The sequence below is a fragment of the Kogia breviceps genome, chromosome 9, assembly GCF_026419965.1.
Source record: "Kogia breviceps isolate mKogBre1 chromosome 9, mKogBre1 haplotype 1, whole genome shotgun sequence".
Lineage (NCBI taxonomy): Eukaryota > Metazoa > Chordata > Mammalia > Artiodactyla > Physeteridae > Kogia > Kogia breviceps.
In genome coordinates, this window is record NC_081318.1 from 49,184,442 (window position 1) to 49,201,860 (window position 17,419).

General features: G+C 55.6%; 2 protein-coding genes across 7 annotated transcripts; both read left to right on the forward strand.

The window, feature by feature from the left end:
* Positions 1–2,465: 2,465 nt before the first annotated feature.
* HOXA10 (homeobox A10) lies at positions 2,466–7,796 on the forward strand. Of its 6 annotated transcripts, none has more exons than XM_067042442.1 (4): positions 2,466–2,690; positions 3,151–3,403; positions 4,471–5,079; positions 6,246–7,796. In XM_067042442.1, the coding sequence occupies exons 3-4, from the start codon at positions 4,503–4,505 to the stop codon at positions 6,518–6,520; spliced, it is 852 nt and encodes a 283-aa protein (XP_066898543.1). In that variant the 5' UTR covers positions 2,466–2,690; positions 3,151–3,403; positions 4,471–4,502; the 3' UTR covers positions 6,521–7,796. The 6 variants fall into 6 exon arrangements, 5 of the variants coding, with proteins under 5 accessions (XP_066898543.1, XP_066898541.1, XP_066898542.1 ...); XM_067042440.1 differs by lacking the exon at positions 2,466–2,690 and adding an exon at positions 2,729–2,985 and having other exon boundaries at positions 3,067–3,403; XM_067042441.1 differs by lacking the exon at positions 2,466–2,690 and adding an exon at positions 2,729–2,985.
* Positions 7,797–12,872: 5,076 nt separating this feature from the next.
* Positions 12,873–16,001, forward strand: HOXA9 (homeobox A9). The gene is made up of 2 exons (XM_059074038.2): positions 12,873–13,547; positions 14,630–16,001. The coding sequence occupies exons 1-2, from the start codon at positions 12,968–12,970 to the stop codon at positions 14,866–14,868; spliced, it is 819 nt and encodes a 272-aa protein (XP_058930021.1). The 5' UTR covers positions 12,873–12,967; the 3' UTR covers positions 14,869–16,001.
* The last annotated feature ends 1,418 nt before the right edge of the window (positions 16,002–17,419 follow it).

The window sequence follows — 17,419 nt, forward strand, 5'->3', positions numbered from 1 at the left end:
CAAATACTGTATCCCTGAAAAGGTTGACATTCTTAAAGATGAAGAGGAGAAGAAGTTTATTGCTCACCCCCCCAAAATTTTAAATATTCAGTAAATGCGTGAATCAAAAAAGTCCAGAATTTTTGTTAAAGCTGGATTTGTGGAAGTAGTATTTATTTTTCCTCTCTGGGGCTGCATCTCAACTCCACAGCTGATCAGATAATTCTGAGCCCAGAAAGCATCGAGAGTGACCTCCAGATACAAATTGTTTACTGGCTATCTCCATCTCAGTACCTGGTATTTTTTATAAGAATATTTTTTGGTAATAACAGTTTATTATTTCTCGTGGTTTGCAAGGGCCTACTCCGGAGAAGCAATCTGCTATCTGGTGAACTGCATGGTAATCCTTGCCAAAGGGCTTATTTCACCAGCCTGGCATGTACTTAGGCTCCATAGATGAAGGGGCATGTAATTAACCAGGTAGAAATGAGCAATATTTACTCCTAAATAAAATGTGGGCCCTGGCAGCTGCACAGGCCTGGTTGAAGCAAGTAGACACCAGAGAGTTTTAGGTCAAAGGCATCCTGACCAACAAGAGAGAAATTCGGCAGCTGGGAAAGAGGGTGAAAGAGAAAAAAAGAAGGTAAATGGGCGAGAGGGAGAGAGAGTGTCCAGAAGCCAACCCATGCTGCAATTGAGTTGTTTTTCTTAATCTCTTGGGGGTGGGGAACCCCCAGAAAGCTGAGATGATCGATAAATTGAATATTTTATTGAGGAAGCTAACACCTCGGTGTTACAGTCTGGGGAGTGTGGAGGCTTGGGGCCAGTCGGGGATGTTGGGAGCTCTGAGGCTGACTGAGAAGGCAGCAGGCGTTTTACTCGAGCTTCTGCTGCGTGGATATCTTCTTGTTCGAACCAGCCAGTCAGGCAGGCCAGTCTGCTTCCCAGGCGCATCTGCGGGCTCTCCACACACTCTCGGCTCAGCAGTGGAGGTGGATTGGCAGTCTGGGCCAGAGAGGGGATCTCACACAGGCTTACATATTCTTTTTTTTTTTTTTCCAAGCAAGAAACAGCACAAACTCAACATCCCGTTTGGTTTATTAGAAGGGGGGAAAAGACACTAGAGAGAAACATCCAGCTTTCCCCAAAGGTCCATGAAGACCCAAGTGCCAATGCCATGGTGTGTGAGCCCTCAGCGGGCTTTCCACATCCTCTACTCCACAGCTGAGGTGGCCTTCTCATAGCAGAGGCGGTACCAAACTGCTATTTGTAACCTTGGTTGGAGCGTGCATGCTCTTGGATCCCATTCAGCCTAGAAGCCCATTTGGCCACCCTACAGAGCTCTAACTAGATTGGGCCTGAGCTGCCTACAGTGGGGTACCCAGCTTGTCTTACTAGTCAAACTGGCAGGGCTGCTGATTTCCCGGAGGGTCCTGGAACATTCTGGAGACCCCAAGGAAAAGGCTTTGAGGGGTCTGTGAACTCCCTGAAAATAATGGGTCAAATTGTGGGAATGCACAGATGTGCATTTTTCACAGGATAAGAGTCAGAACGTGGCCTTTGATTTACCAAAGCGGGCCTTAACTTCCAAGAAGGTTAAGAAAGACAGGTTTAGATCCTTTAGAGAGTTGTCTTTCACTTAATTTTTTTAGACTCCACCATCACAAGCATTCTCTCCTGTGGCCACTGGTCCTTCCTAACCTGTGAGTTGGAAAGTTGCTTTCTGCATTTTGCCTGAAAAGGCACCAAGTCCTGGCTCACTGGCCTGCTGGGGCTCATTGTCCTCAAGGGACCCTCTCCTGTACTTGGAACCTACTTCCCACTGGGCAGAGATTTCCTGAGAGGTATGGACAGTGCTGAGGGGCAAACCCCCCTTCTCAGGCAGTTCTTAGCTTTGTGGCATTTCCCAGTACCACTGCGGAGCACAAGAGTTCCAGTCAGTTTCACTCTCCTTGCAAGGTGGGTAAGGACCAAGCCCATCTGGGGAAGGATCCTGGGCTGCGTGGTCTGAAGCTTTTGGTACTCAAGTTCGTTGACCTCGTGGGCCTAGCCCGATTAAAATTTGTCTTGGCCTTGGGCGTTTGAGCGATATGGGGAGTGAAGGACAGATCCTGATCTCTCTCTCGGCACAGACCCCTCACTTGATTCGGCTGCGCCGCTACTGCAGCCTCAAGACCCTGTCGGACTGGAGAGAGCTGACTCTCTCATGCTCTCTCTCCCCTTTTCTCCCTCTCTTTTCTCTCCCTCTGTCCTTTTTTTCCTTCCGTTCCTCTCTTTCTCTCTCTATCCCTCTCTTCTCCACCCCAGACGTCCAGTCCGCAGAGCCGGTCACCGCGGGGCTCAGAGGTGTAAGTGACTGGAGCGCAGCGCAAGCGGTGGCACGGCCTCCGGGTGCTGCGCGCCGAGCAGCCGCTGCCGGCAGAGACCGCAACTGCTTACTTGCACCTCAGAAGCCAGCACCAGGGCTCTGCCGCCAGCTCTCCCATACGCTCTCTCTGGGTCCTCTCAGGCTCGGCTTCCTCCTCCGACTGAGTTCATATTGGGAGGAACAAGGCCAAGTGCCTGGCAAATCACCCGGAAGGCAAGGGTCTTTCCCCGCCGCCGCCCTCAGCGGGATCCCGGCGTTCAGCAGCTCCAGTCAAGCCCTCTGCAGGGACCGGAGCTGGCGGAGTGGGCAGGCCTGGGACATCCTGGAGAGCTCTAGCCCGTAGGTAGGCCAGGGGCAAGGCAGCGACCTCCTGGGCTCCCTGGATCCGGCCGGAAAAGGTCGCATTTCCTGAGACATGTATGAGGCCCACACTTGGGGGCTACCGCCCTGGGCCTGCCGTTTCCAGTTGACTAAGGCCAGGGAAGAAGGAAGCCCCGGTGTCTGTTGAGCAAAGGGCCTGGCCTCCGAACGCGCCTATAACTGGGCCAAGAGCCCAGCCAGGCCTCACAGAGAACGGATTTCCTCACCGCGGGCCTCGTTAAAATGCGCACACTGCGGGAGTGAGGGATGCCCCAGCCGTGAGTTTGGAGGGGAGGGAGGAAGAGGGGAGGGGACCGGACCGAGAGGCAGGAGTGTGGTGACACCCGTTCTTGTCTTAGCCTCCGGCAGCGTGCGAATGCCAAGGCTAAAGGGAGAGTTCGAGGAGAATTGTGTGGCAGAGATGTCCGTTTGTCCCCTCCAAGTTTCCCCCTCCAGGTCTTCGCCTCCCGGTAAGCCAAAAACCCTGAAGATCAATGTTTCTTTCACTTCCCCCAAAGGCGTATGAGCTTAGAGGCTGCCAGCGCCATGTGGCTGCGGGGTGGCTGGACCTCGCTCTGGCCTTGGAGTAAAAGGGTGGGGGAGTCTCTCAGCCAAAGTGGTCAGTCGCCTCAACCCCCGACTCGTGGCAGCGCCCACCAAGGTTCACCGACAGGAGCTGCAGAGACGGCAAGCCAGGTGAGTACGCCATAGGTAAACAACCTAACTGGATCAACCCACGGGCGGAGGAGGAGCGGAGGGCGGGCGCACGGGGTTGAGAGGCCAGGGCGTTGCATTTTGGGGAGAGTTCTGTGAGGGATGCAAGAAAGAAGTGGCAACTGCCGGCTTCCAGTCTGCTCTGGATCTCGGACACTCTGAGGATCCTGGTGACCTTAGGAATAGGTCCACCACCTTGGGCAGACAGCTCCAGGTCCAGGGCTGAATGGGAAGGGTTTGAGGCCCTGACGGCCCCCCTTAGTGTCTGGAGTGCACCGAGGTCTGGTGGCCGATTCCGAAATTAAAATGGGGAGCACCCAAGGCGGGCCGGGGTGCGCACCGTAAACACCCCACTTCTTAACTGCGCGGGGCCCAGGGGCCCTTCAAACAGGCCCCAAAGGAGGGCGCGCGTCTGGGCATGGGCGGAGCGAGCCCAGGGGCCAGGGCCCCCACCAGCCACGTTGGGGCGGCCCCCGCAGCTCCTGGCCTTTGGGCTGAGGTATTGGGTGTGCGTCTCGCGGCCCATCAATACAGATTACATATTTATATCAATCGCGGGCTCGGAGGGCGCCCTCGGAGAGCGGCCCCGCGCCTACGAAACCAAACTGGGAGTGGTCGCGCGGAAACTCTGGCTCAGGATTGGCTGCGGGCGCTCGCCGCGGTGCGGGGGGATTGCTAATCGTATTCAGCATGTTTTGCACAAGAAATGTCAGCCAGAAAGGGCTATCTGCTTCCTTCACCAAATTATCCCACAACAATGTCATGCTCGGAGAGCCCCGCCGCGAACTCTTTTTTGGTCGACTCGCTCATCAGCTCCGGCAGAGGCGAGGCTGGCGGTGGTGGCAGCGGCGCGGGGGGCGGCGGCGGTGGCTACTATGCCCACGGCGGGGTCTACCTGCCGTCGGCCGCCGACCTGCCCTACGGGCTGCAGAGCTGCGGGCTCTTCCCGGCTCTGGGAGGCAAGCGCAATGAGGCGGCGTCGCCGGGCGGCGGTGGTGGCAGCGGGGGCCTGGGTCCCGGGGCTCACGGCTACGCGCCCGCGCCTATAGATCTGTGGCTGGAAGCGCCCCGCTCATGCCGGATGGAGCCGCCCGAAGGGCCGCCGCCGCAGCAGCCCCAGCAGCAGCCGCCGCCCCCGCCGCAGCCACCCCAGCCCCCGCCGCAGGCCACCTCGTGCTCTTTCGCGCAGAACATCAAAGAGGAGAGCTCCTACTGCCTCTACGACTCGGCTGACAAATGCCCCAAAGGCTCGTCCGCCGCTGCCGAGCTGGGCCCCTTCCCGCGGGGCCCGCCGCCTGAAGGCTGCGCCCTGGGCACCTCCAGCGGGGTGCCAGTGCCTGGCTACTTCCGCCTCTCTCAGGCCTATGGCACCGCCAAGGGCTACGGCAGCGGCGCGCAGCAGCTCGGCGCCGGCCCGTTCCCTGCTCAGCCCCCGGGGCGCGGCTTCGACCCGCCACCCGCGCTCGCCTCCGGTTCTGCGGATGCAGCCCGGAAGGAGCGAGCCCTCGATTCGCCACCGCCTCCCACGCTGGCCTGCGGTGGCGGCGGCGGGGGCTCGCAGGGCGACGAGGAGGCGCACGCGTCGTCTTCGGCTGCGGAGGAGCTCTCCCCCGCCCCTTCCGAGAGCAGCAAAGCCTCGCCCGAGAAGGACTCCCTGGGTAAGCAGGGCGCGCTGAGGGGCCGCAGTCAGGCGGGCAGGCAGACAGGCAGACCCAGAGAAGGGAAGGAGCAGAGAGCCAGGAGTCCGCACGGCAGCCGGTCGGCCTTGGCCCGAACTGCAGGCAGGCTGACCTTGTGAACTTGCTTTTTAATATTTGGGCGTGGGGACGCAGTAAAAATTCATGTCAGGCTTAGCGCCCCACACCAAGACGTCCTCCGGCTGGGGGCGAAGACACCGGCAAGCAGCTCCCCTCTTGTGCGTGCCCTTCTCCGAGCCCCGGAGCACCCTAAGCGGTGGTCTGGGCCCAGCCTGCCAGGCGCGGCCCACGCGGGGGGGAGGAGGAGGGAGGGAAAGTGTCTCGCCCGCAGATAGCGCGGATGTTTGTAAGGCATCCAAAATAAGCAGCCGCCAGCACCAATAAATAAGCCCATTAACCGGCGAAGTTCGAGTTTACGATCCCCCTTGCTTTTTTCAAAGTTGCTGGAGGGACGGGAATCCTCGTTGCGGGGAGAAGAAAAGGCATATGCAGCCCGGATGCCTGGGCCCTGATCTGAGAATCAGAAAGGGGCCATTTCGCTTCCCCTGGAACTCGAAATCGCCCAGATTGCACGTCCCTGGCTCCTGGAGAGACGTGAGGCAGGGCCCTTGACCCCAATCAGTTTTTCGTGCCTTCCCCATGTCCCATCTATGTCCTTCTTCCTCTCCTCATCAGGCCTTGGGCAACCAGGGAACTGGAGTGAGACACAGCCACGTGGCCCGCCCCCCTTCCAAGTTACCACTCTGCGCCCCCAGCCTGGGGGCTGCAGGAAATGCTAGTCTGCCTTGGGGCGAGAAGCACAGAAAGGCGTTAAGTTCAAGATATACAGCCTGCCCTCCCAGGCCGTTCCTTCTGCAAGCGCCTGGCAGTTTTGTGTTAAAACAGGTGTTTGGAAAAAAGCGGAGGAAAATGTAAATTGGGAGAGTAGGTGTAGATAGGAGGCCCACTCGATTTTGCACATGACTTGTGGAGGAACTGCTCTCCCTGGGCAAGCTAAAGGGGGGGCATAACTCTCTCCGTGTGGCTCAGGGCATCCCTCTTACGGTAGGCACTATCCGAATTAACCCCTGCGTGGAGCCCGCGTGGCCTCGATTTAACCTTCCCCTCTTTATTCTCTTAAATGCCAGGCAATTCCAAAGGCGAAAACGCAGCCAACTGGCTCACTGCAAAGAGCGGCCGGAAGAAACGCTGCCCCTACACCAAGCACCAGACTCTGGAGCTGGAAAAGGAGTTTCTGTTCAACATGTACCTTACTCGAGAGCGGCGCCTAGAGATCAGCCGCAGCGTCCACCTCACGGACAGACAAGTTAAAATCTGGTTTCAGAACCGCAGGATGAAACTGAAGAAAATGAACCGAGAAAACCGGATCCGGGAGCTCACAGCCAACTTTAATTTTTCCTGATGAAGCTCCAGGCAATGCGGTTCTTTTTGCTTCCAGAGAGCCATTCTGCTCCCTCTGTCTTCGGCTCTGCCCAGGAACTCGCACCTGTGCCGGAGCCCCATTCCTCCCTTCCCACACTCACCATCTCGCTGGCCGTTACATCTGTGCAGGGCTGGTTTGTTCTGACTTTTTATTTCTTTTTCTGTTTGCTTGGTGCTGGTTTATTTGTTGTTTTCTGGGGGAAAAAGCCATATAGCGCTAAAATTCTATATAGAGAGATATTGTCCTAAATGTAAAGCGGTGACAGGGATGGTTTTCTGTCTCGGGGTTCCACTGCTTGAAATGGCCTCTGTCCTCCCAGTGGAGCTGGTTTCCTGCAGGGCCGGCAAACCTAGCCAGAAGGCGGCGGAGGTAGCATTTTAGGCAGCTGAGGTGTCTGGCCTGAGGTCAATGGTGCAAGGAGCCGCCACCGGGCTTGCCTACCTGGAGTGCTGGGCTGTTTAATCAGGGGATACAGGCCCCTGGGTTTCTTTTTTCTTTCTTCCTTGGCAAAGAGAAGGTCTTGCAGGCATGGACATGCAGGTTGGAAAAAGGGCTTGACTTTGGCTGATTGGCAAAACTGAGAAAGTCAGAAAGATTACTTTTTCCTTCCTCTGTAAGATATCCCAGCTTTAAAAGAAGAAAAGAATGACCAGGAGAAGGAAACTTCTCTTCCAGTTTGTGTAAGGTCTTGCATTGTGGGACTAAATTACTTCACTCACTCTGAATTTCCATGCCCTTCTGGCTGTAGATAAATAATCATGTTGTTTTGTTTATACCTGCAGATTTAGTGGATTTTTTTGTCATTAAATAATTGTTACCACTGGTAACACACAACAAGCACACCATTATTCTCCCTATCTTGTGGAGGTTTTTTCTCTTTTTTCTTTTCTTTTCTTTTTTGTTTTCTTTCTAAAATTCATGGAAGCCAAGGAGGGCTGGGGCAAGCGGAATAGACTAGAGAAGGGAGACACTGTTGGGTTTCCTTTATACTGTGAAGTTACTTGCATAAAAGGGTCAAACCTGTAGGTGCAGAAAAAGAAAAAACTATAAAATACAAATCTGTATAAATGTCTATTATTATGAAAAATTGCCAATCTTGTTTTATGCAAATGCATTCTATCGTTATTATAAATGTTAGTTCTAGCTCTATTCTAATCTTAAATCAGAATAAATTAATATTGTAATGCTGCTGTGCGTGGAAAAAGACGATGTTTATGTTCTTATAGAAGAATAAAAGCTGTGGAATGAAGCTTTTAAATTTTACCTCTTTTTTTTTTGACTTCTTATCTTCACCTTCCACTTTATCCCGTCCACCACTTTTACAACAGGAGGACTAGCCCGCGCCCCCTGCAATTACTTTAGGCATCTATTTAAATATTACCTAGACGGTCGTAATTTGTCTGGGCCCTATAGCCCTGGTGCCGTAAGGTTTGTCGGCTTTTGTTCAGTTTTATGACTTGCTAGTATATCTGGATTGTGGCTGTCTTGGACCAGTGGTTTCAGTTGAGAGGGGAGCTGCATAGACAGAGGAAGCCAAACAGGATTTCTTTCGGGAGCCCCCCAGGAGGTTCGCAGAGGCTGGTTATTTCGTGGGTCTTCGGGTCCTAAATGGCCCACAGCCTAGGACTCCGGGGAGCAGGCTGGGCCCCCAGCGCGTCACTAGCGTTCGCAGCAGCGGTTAGGTAGACCGCGGCGGGGCTGCATAGGTCCTCCCTCCCCCAGCAGGCCTCCACGACCTGGTAGCCCTCGGCGGGGCCACGCGTTTCCTGCTCGCGGGAGGTGGTGGTGGGGCGACAGCAGGGGGGAGGGGGCGCAGGAGCGCGCGCCCCGGCTGGCTGGCTGGCGGGGAGGGAGAGAGGGGGAGAGCGAGTGGCAGGGAGCGAGCGCGGGAGGCCGAGGCCAGACAGGGAGCCAGACTCCTTGCTGTCCCTGGCGCTTTCGAATTGCCCAGGGCTGCCGCCGCTCTGCGCCGCGCCGGGTCGCTGAGCTGCAAGATTTGGGAAACCAGCCCGCACAGTGCTCGTTCCCTCCTCTCTTCTCGCTTTCTCCCCTCCTGCCATTTTACTCTCTCTCCTTTACCTTCCTTCCCTTCTTCTCCCAGGTTTACCTTACCAGGGCCGGTGGCTTCTCCCTCCGTGATGCCTTAGCGGCAGCCCGGAGCACACAGTGACAGAGGCGGGCGCAGGTTGGCGAGGGGCCGGGCGCGATCACAGGGTTCTTCTTTGGCGGCGGCGGCGGCAGTAACGGCGGCGGCGGCGGCGGGCGAGGCAGCTCCGCGCGGGCAGCACCAGAACTGGTCGGTGATTTAGGTAGTTTCCTGTTGTTGGGATCCACCTTTCTCTCGACAGCACGACACTGCCTTCATTACTTCAGTTGAAATCGTCTCAGGTACCTGTGCGCGCGGGGGCCGGGCCGGGCATCCGGGCCCTGGTCATGCCAGGCCTGCGGTGGCAACCTCGGCTTATCCCGCGCAGGAGCCTCGACGCTGCCTCCTCAGCGCTCTGCCAGGCTGCTGGCCGCAACACCACCACCACCCCCGCCCCCATCTGGCCCGGAGCAGGTACGGTCAGGTTAGCTGCTCCTTCGCGGACGCCAGGGGCGTGGTAGGAATTCTGGGCCTCGGGCCATTCAAGGTCAGGGGCGCACACTTCCATCCTGGGCCTCCCCCGCTCCAGGCCTGTGCCTGGCTAGGGACTCTGCCATTCTCCTGCAAGGCTGGGACACCTCCAGCCCCAATCCAGGGTACGAGATCAGGAAAGATCCCTTTGCCAGTGGAGACTCGGTCTAAATTATGAGGGACAGGGCTAACAGGAGCTGTGATCCTGGATTTGTCACTTACCCTTCTCTCTGTAAACCGCCCTCTACTCCCAAGAGCTGCCTTTGACTCTTCCTTCTTTCCTTCCCTCCTTCCTTCCTCTTTTTTCTTTCTTCTTTACTCCTTCCTTTTTAATTTCCTTTTCTTTGTTTTTCTTTCACCTTCGGTCTATGTCCAGTTTTCTATCTCCACCTCCTCTCCTCCCCAACTATTCCTTTGGGAGGGAACCGGGAGAGATCCAGGGCTTGCTTGGGGAGAGCGGTGGAGGGGGGGTGTCTTATTTTTCTATGCGCCTTCAAGTAGAGGTCGGAATCTGCAGAGGAAGGGCTCGAGGGGTGCGGCTGTCGAGGGCTGTGGATCTGGGCCTGGTATGCCACGGCGCAGACAAGGCCTCGGTTACGATCACGACCGGATGGCGGCAGCCTGGCGTTTCTACTCCGCAGCAGCCTAGGAGATCTGATTAGAGGCATTCGTGGCGTTTCTGTGTGCCCACTCCGAGGGCAAGGAGGCCTGTCACCAACTTCACTGGGGAGCTGAGGCTGAGACCTGGGCTGAGGCCTAGCCAGGCTCGGTGGAGCGTCACGCAGGGAACTCTGCCGGGAAGCTTCCTCGGCTCTCCCAGCCTGCGAGTCCAGGCTCCGGCTTTAACCGCGATAAGGGAGCCCCGCTAGGGCAAAGACTGGCTGCTTGCTTGCCAGTAACTTCTGTCAGGTTCAGAGTATGTTAGATATGGCATCCTTGTGGGGACAGATGCTAGAGAAGGGAACCCTTCCAGTGCCAGTCTGTTTCAAATAATAGGGGAAAGGAATCCTAAATTCCAGAACCGTTGGAACACAAACTTGAGTCCGTGTTCCAAGTTGTAGGCCATGGTTTGAAGCCAGAGGGGACCATTCTCGCTACAGGGAACTGAAAACAACTTCTACCCCTCCATATCCCCCAACACACATGTGGGCCTTCGGGCTAAAGCCCACGGAGCAGCGCTTCTCTTCTCAGCTCCAGCAGCCCAGGAACTATTTTCACTGCTCAGCCTGCCCTCCTGTTATCTGAAAGGCCAGCATAGGGCATTCAACTCAATTCCTCCCTGCCATTTTCAGGACCTGAGTATTGGATTTGTTTTGGAGGCCAAGGTTTTTGAACTCTAAGGCTAGAAGAGGCAGTTTGTAATCACACCCATTTATTGTTTCTGTATGCACACACAATCCTTTTCACTTCCAAAATAAAAGCACACACAAAAGCCTGAATATTCTCCCCCCAAACCTGTGGGCCGCATAGGGATAACATTTAGTTTTGTGATTTCCCTCCTTTCTGGGCATCAGTAAAGACTGCTTAATTCTCGACGCCTGCTAATTATTTAGTAAGCGTCCTATTTGGGGCCGCTAAGGCTATTTAAAGAAACCCAGCCTTTTAATTTAAAAAAATACTAATAATCACTGGTGTCTTCTCTGGCTACAAAAAAAAAAAAAAAAAAAAGGAAACGGCAAGCAGGCGTATCCAGCCCGTTGGCAGACAATTACAATTAGGAGTGAAGGTTTCCTCCAGGGTTAATTTTTCTTAATGAAAATCTAAGAGGTCGATATTTGGGACACCCTGGGCTGCGGTGAGGGTGCGGATAAGGCGGAGGAATTTACAGGGAAAGGAAAATATTAGGGAGGAGGGGGCTGAGGCGGCCAGGACCGGCCACGTCGGAGTTCATTGTGTCGGCCACTTCCCTCTTCCGGCGCGGGCCAAGGAAAGGGTACCCGGTTGGTCTTTGCGCGGCTTCGCAGCCTCATTCTCGGGGAGAGCCTGGCATTTGAGGGTCCCCGCCTGGGATAGGAGTGTATCAGGGTTTGGGGGATTACTGGAACAGTTGCTGAGGATGAATGCAAAAAGGAAGATGGAAGCGAGCGATGCCGCCCGCCCGCCAGGGAAGTGGGCTAATGAGAAACACACTCTTGCAAGCACAGTGTTCACACGTGAATTTAATTACCCCGTTTTTTGGAGTCGCTTCTTTCTTTTCGGGTTTGGAGTAGCTTTTTGTTTTTGTTTTTCAATTAACATCCAGGCCGAGGCCTTTTAATTTACCTCTGAAAGACTCTAAGGGGTGAGAAATACCTTGCTCAATTTGGCCAAACTGAGGAATGGGATTAAAAGTCAATGCCCTGTGCCCCTCCCCGTTTTAATTTCTAGCCCTGGACTTGAGCTGCGGCCCCTCGCTTTGGGCCTCGTAACTCTGCCGAGCCTCGGGTCGGGTGGGTAACCGAGGCGGGCCCGGGATAGGAGCCAGGAAGGAAGGAGCCCTACAGGACTCATACGGGGGCCCGGAGGCCAACCGCCCCGGTGCGGGCCTCCCAGCTACTGGAGCCGCGGGATCTCTTAGGCGGGTCTGCCTTTTCGCCAGCGGGCTCGCCTTTCATTGATACTGCCTCGTGTTTTTTCGCAGCGCAGATTCAGGGAATTCGACGAGGCCTGCAGAGCTCAGCGTTAGGGCCTTCGAGGTTGGAGCACGGGGCTGGGCCGCCTGTTGCGTCCGCCGTGGGGGGGGGGGGATAGTGATTCCGGGCTGACCACGAGCAGGGCGCGCTGGGCTCGCGTGTGCGCGGGGTTGGGGCCGAGTGCGCGTCACAACCAGGTCCTCAAGCCCATCGCCTCAGGGACGGCTGTCCACTCCCTTTCAGGCCGCTCCTCGGTCGGGCCCTCGCTGGAGGCTCAGCGGCGAATTTGGTAGCTGTCCGGGAGCCCTGTGCTCCAGTCGGGCAAATTCCGGGGGCTCACAATAGGTACTGCCCTCTCGGTGGCCCGTCCCTGCCCAGCGCCTTCCGACAGGGGCGGTGGTGGCTCAGTTTGGGACGGATACTGCGTTGAATTTGACTTTTCTCGACCGGCCCGGTAAACTCGCATCTCCTGGGACCACAAGGATTATTTACAGGGAGCTCGCCAACCAAACACAACAGTCTAATTTAACCTTTCCAAGTCCTCGTAAATTTTTACAGCTGGGAGCCACGACTAGTCAAACAGATCTGTTGGTCGTTCCCAACTTCCCGCCAGCCTGTGTGGCTTCTGAAACAATAACTCCTTATGAAATATCATAAATATAGATTTAAATACAGTAGAGCGAGAATGCGATTTGGCTGCCTTTTTATGGCTTCAATTATTGTCTAATTTTATGTGAGGGGCTCCGCCGGCCGCACTCGCACGCGGGACCCGCGCCTTGCTGATGGCGTGATTAATTGTGATATAAAATAGTCCGCTTAAGAAGTGTGTGTCTGGTGGTGGCGGTGGGAGGGGAAGGGAGTACAGCGGCAAGGCCAGATTTGATCTTTTAATCTTCGTTGGCCACAATTAAAACAAACCCGATCGTGGAGCGCTGCGATCCCTTTGCATAAAAACATATGGCTTTTGCTATAAAAATTATGACTGCAAAACACAGGGCCATTAATAGCGTGCGGAGTGATTTACGCGTTATTGTTCTGCCGGGCGGGCACGTGACGCGCGCGGCCAATGGGGGCGCGGGCGCCGGCAACTTATTAGGTGACTGTACTTCCCCCTGGTGCCACCAAGTTGTTACATGAAATCTGCAGTTTCATAATTTCCGCGGGTCGGGCCGGGCCGGCCGGGCGCTGGGCACGGCGATGGCCACCACCGGGGCCCTAGGCAACTACTACGTGGACTCATTCCTGCTGGGCGCCGATGCCGCGGATGAGCTGGGCGCGGGCCGCTACGCGCCGGGAGCCCTGGGCCAGCCCCCCCGGCAGGCCGCGGCGCTGGCGGAGCACCCCGATTTCAGTCCGTGCAGCTTCCAGTCCAAGGCGGCGGTGTTTGGCGCCTCGTGGAACCCGGTGCACGCGGCGGGCGCCAATGCGGTGCCCGCGGCAGTGTATCACCACCATCACCACCACCCCTACGTGCACCCCCAGGCGCCCGTGGCGGCGGCGGCGCCGGACGGCAGGTACATGCGCTCCTGGCTGGAGCCCACGCCCGGCGCGCTCTCCTTCGCGGGCTTGCCCTCCAGCCGGCCTTATGGCATTAAACCTGAACCGCTGTCGGCCAGAAGGGGTGACTGTCCCACGCTTGACACTCACACTTTGTCCCTGACTGACTATGCTTGTGGTTCTCCTCCAGTTGATAGAGAAAAACAGCCCAGCGAAGGCGCCTTCTCCGAAAACAATCCTGAGAATGAGAGCGGCGGAGACAAGCCCCCCATCGATCCCAGTAAGTGTCTCCTCCCGCCAGACCAGCCACCGCCTCCACGCCGGCCACCCGGATCTGCCGGCCCGCCAGCTTTCTCCGGAACCAGCCTTCGCCCGCGCTGGGAGCCTCCTGAGCAAAGGCCGGGAGCCAGAAGTTGCTGTTTGGGAGGCCTCGGATGGGGCCCCAAGTCCTGAAAGCAGTGACAAGCGGGCGCGCCGGGCTCCGGGGGAGGGGAGGCGGCTGCTGCCAAGACAGGGGGCGGGGCAGGCGCTGCGGTAGGAGCCAAGACCCACCGCCCCTTTCCTTGGCTGCCCGGCACCAAGACAGACACTTTGGGAGATTCTTCGAAAGCAGCGCGGCAGAGAAAGTCTTTTGTGCGGCTAGATTGTCCGGGAGCAGCGGCGGCAGCAACTGCAGCCAGCCGGGGCAGCCTGACCCGGGACACTGGGGAAGACTGCTGATTCTCTCCACTTCTTGCTCCAGCCAGTGGCGGTGTAAATCCTGCCCAAGATGTGGCTGCAGGCGACTGAGACACGAGGGTCCCCATGCTAGATTATTCAAATAAACCTGAGAAGTGATCAACGGTCTTGGGGTGCCTAGGGGCGCCGTGCCGGCCTGCCCAGCTCCCACGGCCTTCCAGGGAGGTCAAAATAAGGAGTGGGGAGAGTAGTAGAAGGAAAGGTGGGAAGGGAAGATAGTCAGTGAGAGGGAGAATAGAATATTAATATTGCTAAGGAATACAGGGCAGAGTGGTTTCCCCCTGTGTGGCAAGAAAGAGATCTGTTTTCAAATTTCACTTCTTACACAATGTGCGGAGAGCGGGAGGAAGGAGAGGAGGGGACCGGAGGACAGAGGAAGAAAAAGGAGGGCCTCAGAGGGGAGGGGAGGGAGCCGAGGTTTTACGGCGTGCAATTGTAAGTGACCGTCCCCGCGTCTCTGTGCCAGGGTTCCATTGTGTTGGAGGCTCGCCTGCCTTCCCTAACCAATTCAGCAGCGTCCTGAACTTTGGCTGAAGACCCCAGGAGTTTTCCTAGCCCCCAGCGGAGAGGGGTGGGTGTGCTGCAGCTTCTCCTAAATCCCTCCTCTCTCTCGCTCCCACGCAGGTAACCCGGCTGCCAACTGGCTCCACGCTCGCTCCACGCGGAAGAAGCGCTGCCCCTATACAAAACACCAAACGCTGGAACTGGAGAAAGAATTTCTGTTCAACATGTACCTCACCAGGGACCGCAGGTACGAGGTGGCCCGACTGCTCAACCTCACTGAGAGGCAGGTCAAGATCTGGTTCCAGAACCGCAGGATGAAAATGAAGAAAATCAACAAGGACCGAGCAAAAGACGAGTGATGTGACTCAAGTTAATTTGAAAAGAGAGCGAGTTAGAGAGAGAGAACTGCCCGTCCCCTTCTCCTACCCCCACCCCACCCCGGCCTCCACCACCCCGCAGAAAGCGGCTCTAAACTCCAGGCCTCATCTCCCCCTGGCAAACCCTTCTCAGGCTGGTTCCTTGGCCTGCCGCTTTGATGGAGGAGGTATTGTAAGCTTTCCATTTTCTATAAGACAGAAAAAAAGGGGGGGGGGCATTAGAGCTGATGGCTGTATGTGCTAGCTTGTATATATTTTTAAAAAATCTACCTGTTCCTGACTTAAAACAAATAAACAAAAAAACTACCTTTTTATAATGCACAAGTGTTGACGGCGGGCTGTATAGTGTTTAGTCTGTGTAGTTAATTTAATTTGCTCTTCGGCAGAGCGATCTGCCCAGATACTTGAACACTGTGTTTTATTGTGGTAATTATGTTTTGTGACTCAAACTTCTGTGATGGGTGATGCACCCGTTGTGATTGTGAAAGCTAGAATTCGATTTGAACTCAGGTTGTTTATGAGGGGAGAAAGCAGTTGCATAGGGGTATAGCTCTGTAGTGGAATATGTCTTCTGTATAACTAGGCTGTTAACCTTTGATTGTAAACTAGCTGTAAGGATTTCCCAGTGAAATAAAATTTTTAAAAAAGAAAAGAAAGGGTTCTCCTGGATGCATAGGTTCATGGTTTTCTCCATTTTTGAAATGTGGACATTTTAGTCTCTACATGCTCTATAGACCTGTCTTGTCCATTGTATATATATATAATCCACATATTAAAGAAAAAGTAATCAAACAAGTTTGAATATTGTTTTTGCACCAAACAGTGAGGAAACTTGGAGCTATACGTATGTGCAGAGGTTACTACCTATGGTTTACGTTTAATTTTAATTGGGGGAAAATGAATGCTTATTGTAATGGAGTTAATTTTATTGATAATAAATTATACACTATGAAACTGCCATTGGGCTACCGTAGATTTGTATCCTTGATGAATTTGGGGTTTCCATCAGGCTGAACATACACTGTATATTTTGCAATAGTTACCTCAAGGCCTACTGACCAAATTGTGTTGAAATATTTAACTTTTTGCCAAATAAAATATTGATTCTTTTCTAATTTTTGCGGGTCAGCTCTTTGCACCTTCTTTTCCAGGACAGGGGAGCCTGGGTAGAGTCTGGGGTGGGGGGCGGGCTGAAATGGAGGAAGACAGAACCTCAGTTTAGTCTCTAGCGGGCTTTTGGGAACCAAAACCTGCAGCAGCCAGGCTCGGACGGGCCTCAGCTCTGCCTACCAGACCGGCTGTCTGGCGACGCAAGCAGCGGAGGAACGCTGGACAACAGGGTCGGCGAAGCCCTGCTCTCGGCTTTGTGTCCATTTGCCGGACTGCGGGGAGGCCTCAGAGAATTTGGGCTGGGGTGTTGCGTACGGGTGGCCAGTGGCTGGAAACGGCCACTCTTTCATCTTGGAGCCCCAAGAGTTTCCCAAACCGGATCCAGGGCGACTCCGGGGGGCCTTCTTCCCTGGCGGGGGGAGGAGGGTGGGAGCTGGTGGGGGGGCGGCGGCAGGACCGAGAGCTGAGGACCTGGCTCCTAAAGAATCTGCCAGGAGGGAAACTGGAACCCGGCCGCCCCAACGTGGCCGCGGGCACGGACACTCGGAAGCTCTCAGGGGACTGAAGGCCTGCGTCCCCGCGCCCTGCTAGGCCTGCCGGGGGGGCCCCTTCTGGGCCCTGCCCCGCGCACCCCTCCCAAGCACAAGTCCTGACAGAGGCAAAGCCCAAGCAACTGACCAGCCCCAAGCGCCATAAAAGAAAATGAGGGCTGTTACCGTTTATGGGGTGTAAAGGGCTGGGGGGCGGACGACGGCCACAACTTCGGAGGCCTGAGCGCCTTCTAGATGTGGAGGAGGGTTCAGCCTCATCTCTCCCTTTTTCTTTTCTCGCCTTCCCCACCCCGACCCCCAGCGATTTCTGCGAAGTTATCTGTGTTTGGGCTCGGAAAAGGGGAGCCTGGGCGCCTGGGGATGGGGCGTGCCCTCTCTCCCAACCCCACCCTGCCGCCAGGTTGGGACGCCCTCTGTTGTTGCAGACAGAAGAAACTTCAAAGAATGGGCAGTAAGGGTGTGCCATAAAGGCCGGGTCTGCGAACTGTCTGGAATTCGGCCCTTAATGAGTTTACAACTGTCCAGCCCCAATTAAGATTTTCCACCAAAGCCCTTTCGTTTGCTCTGTCTGCCGCCGATAAAGCGGCTGCGGAAACAGCTCACTTTTATGGGCACTGCCCTCTGGGCAGCGTAGATTCCGGGCTCCGTGCAGACCCCCGGGGGATAGGCCCTTGCCGAGCTTTGGGAGTGGGACGCCCGACCCGCAGCGGCTGCTGACGAAGTTCAGGCCGGGCTGCTGGACTGCAGTGTCAAGGTAAGGCCAGCAGATGGCAGTATGGCTCCACGCAAAAGGCGCCCGCGCCGCCATCTCCCGCCGCCTTGGCTTTGGGAAGTTCCTAAGATGTCGACTTGATGCAAGCTTTTCCGGAATG

Excerpts from the sequence above, each read along its gene's own strand:
- HOXA9 (XM_059074038.2), top strand. The coding sequence starts at position 12,968 with ATGGCCACCACCGGGGCCCTAGGCAACTACTACGTGGACTCATTCCTG. Across the intron at positions 13,548-14,629 it reads CAAGCCCCCCATCGATCCCA|GTAACCCGGCTGCCAACTGG; the intron begins GTAAGTGTCTCC and ends GCTCCCACGCAG.
- HOXA10 (XM_059074030.2), top strand. The coding sequence starts at position 4,128 with ATGTCAGCCAGAAAGGGCTATCTGCTTCCTTCACCAAATTATCCCACA. Across the intron at positions 5,080-6,245 it reads GCCCGAGAAGGACTCCCTGG|GCAATTCCAAAGGCGAAAAC; the intron begins GTAAGCAGGGCG and ends CTTAAATGCCAG.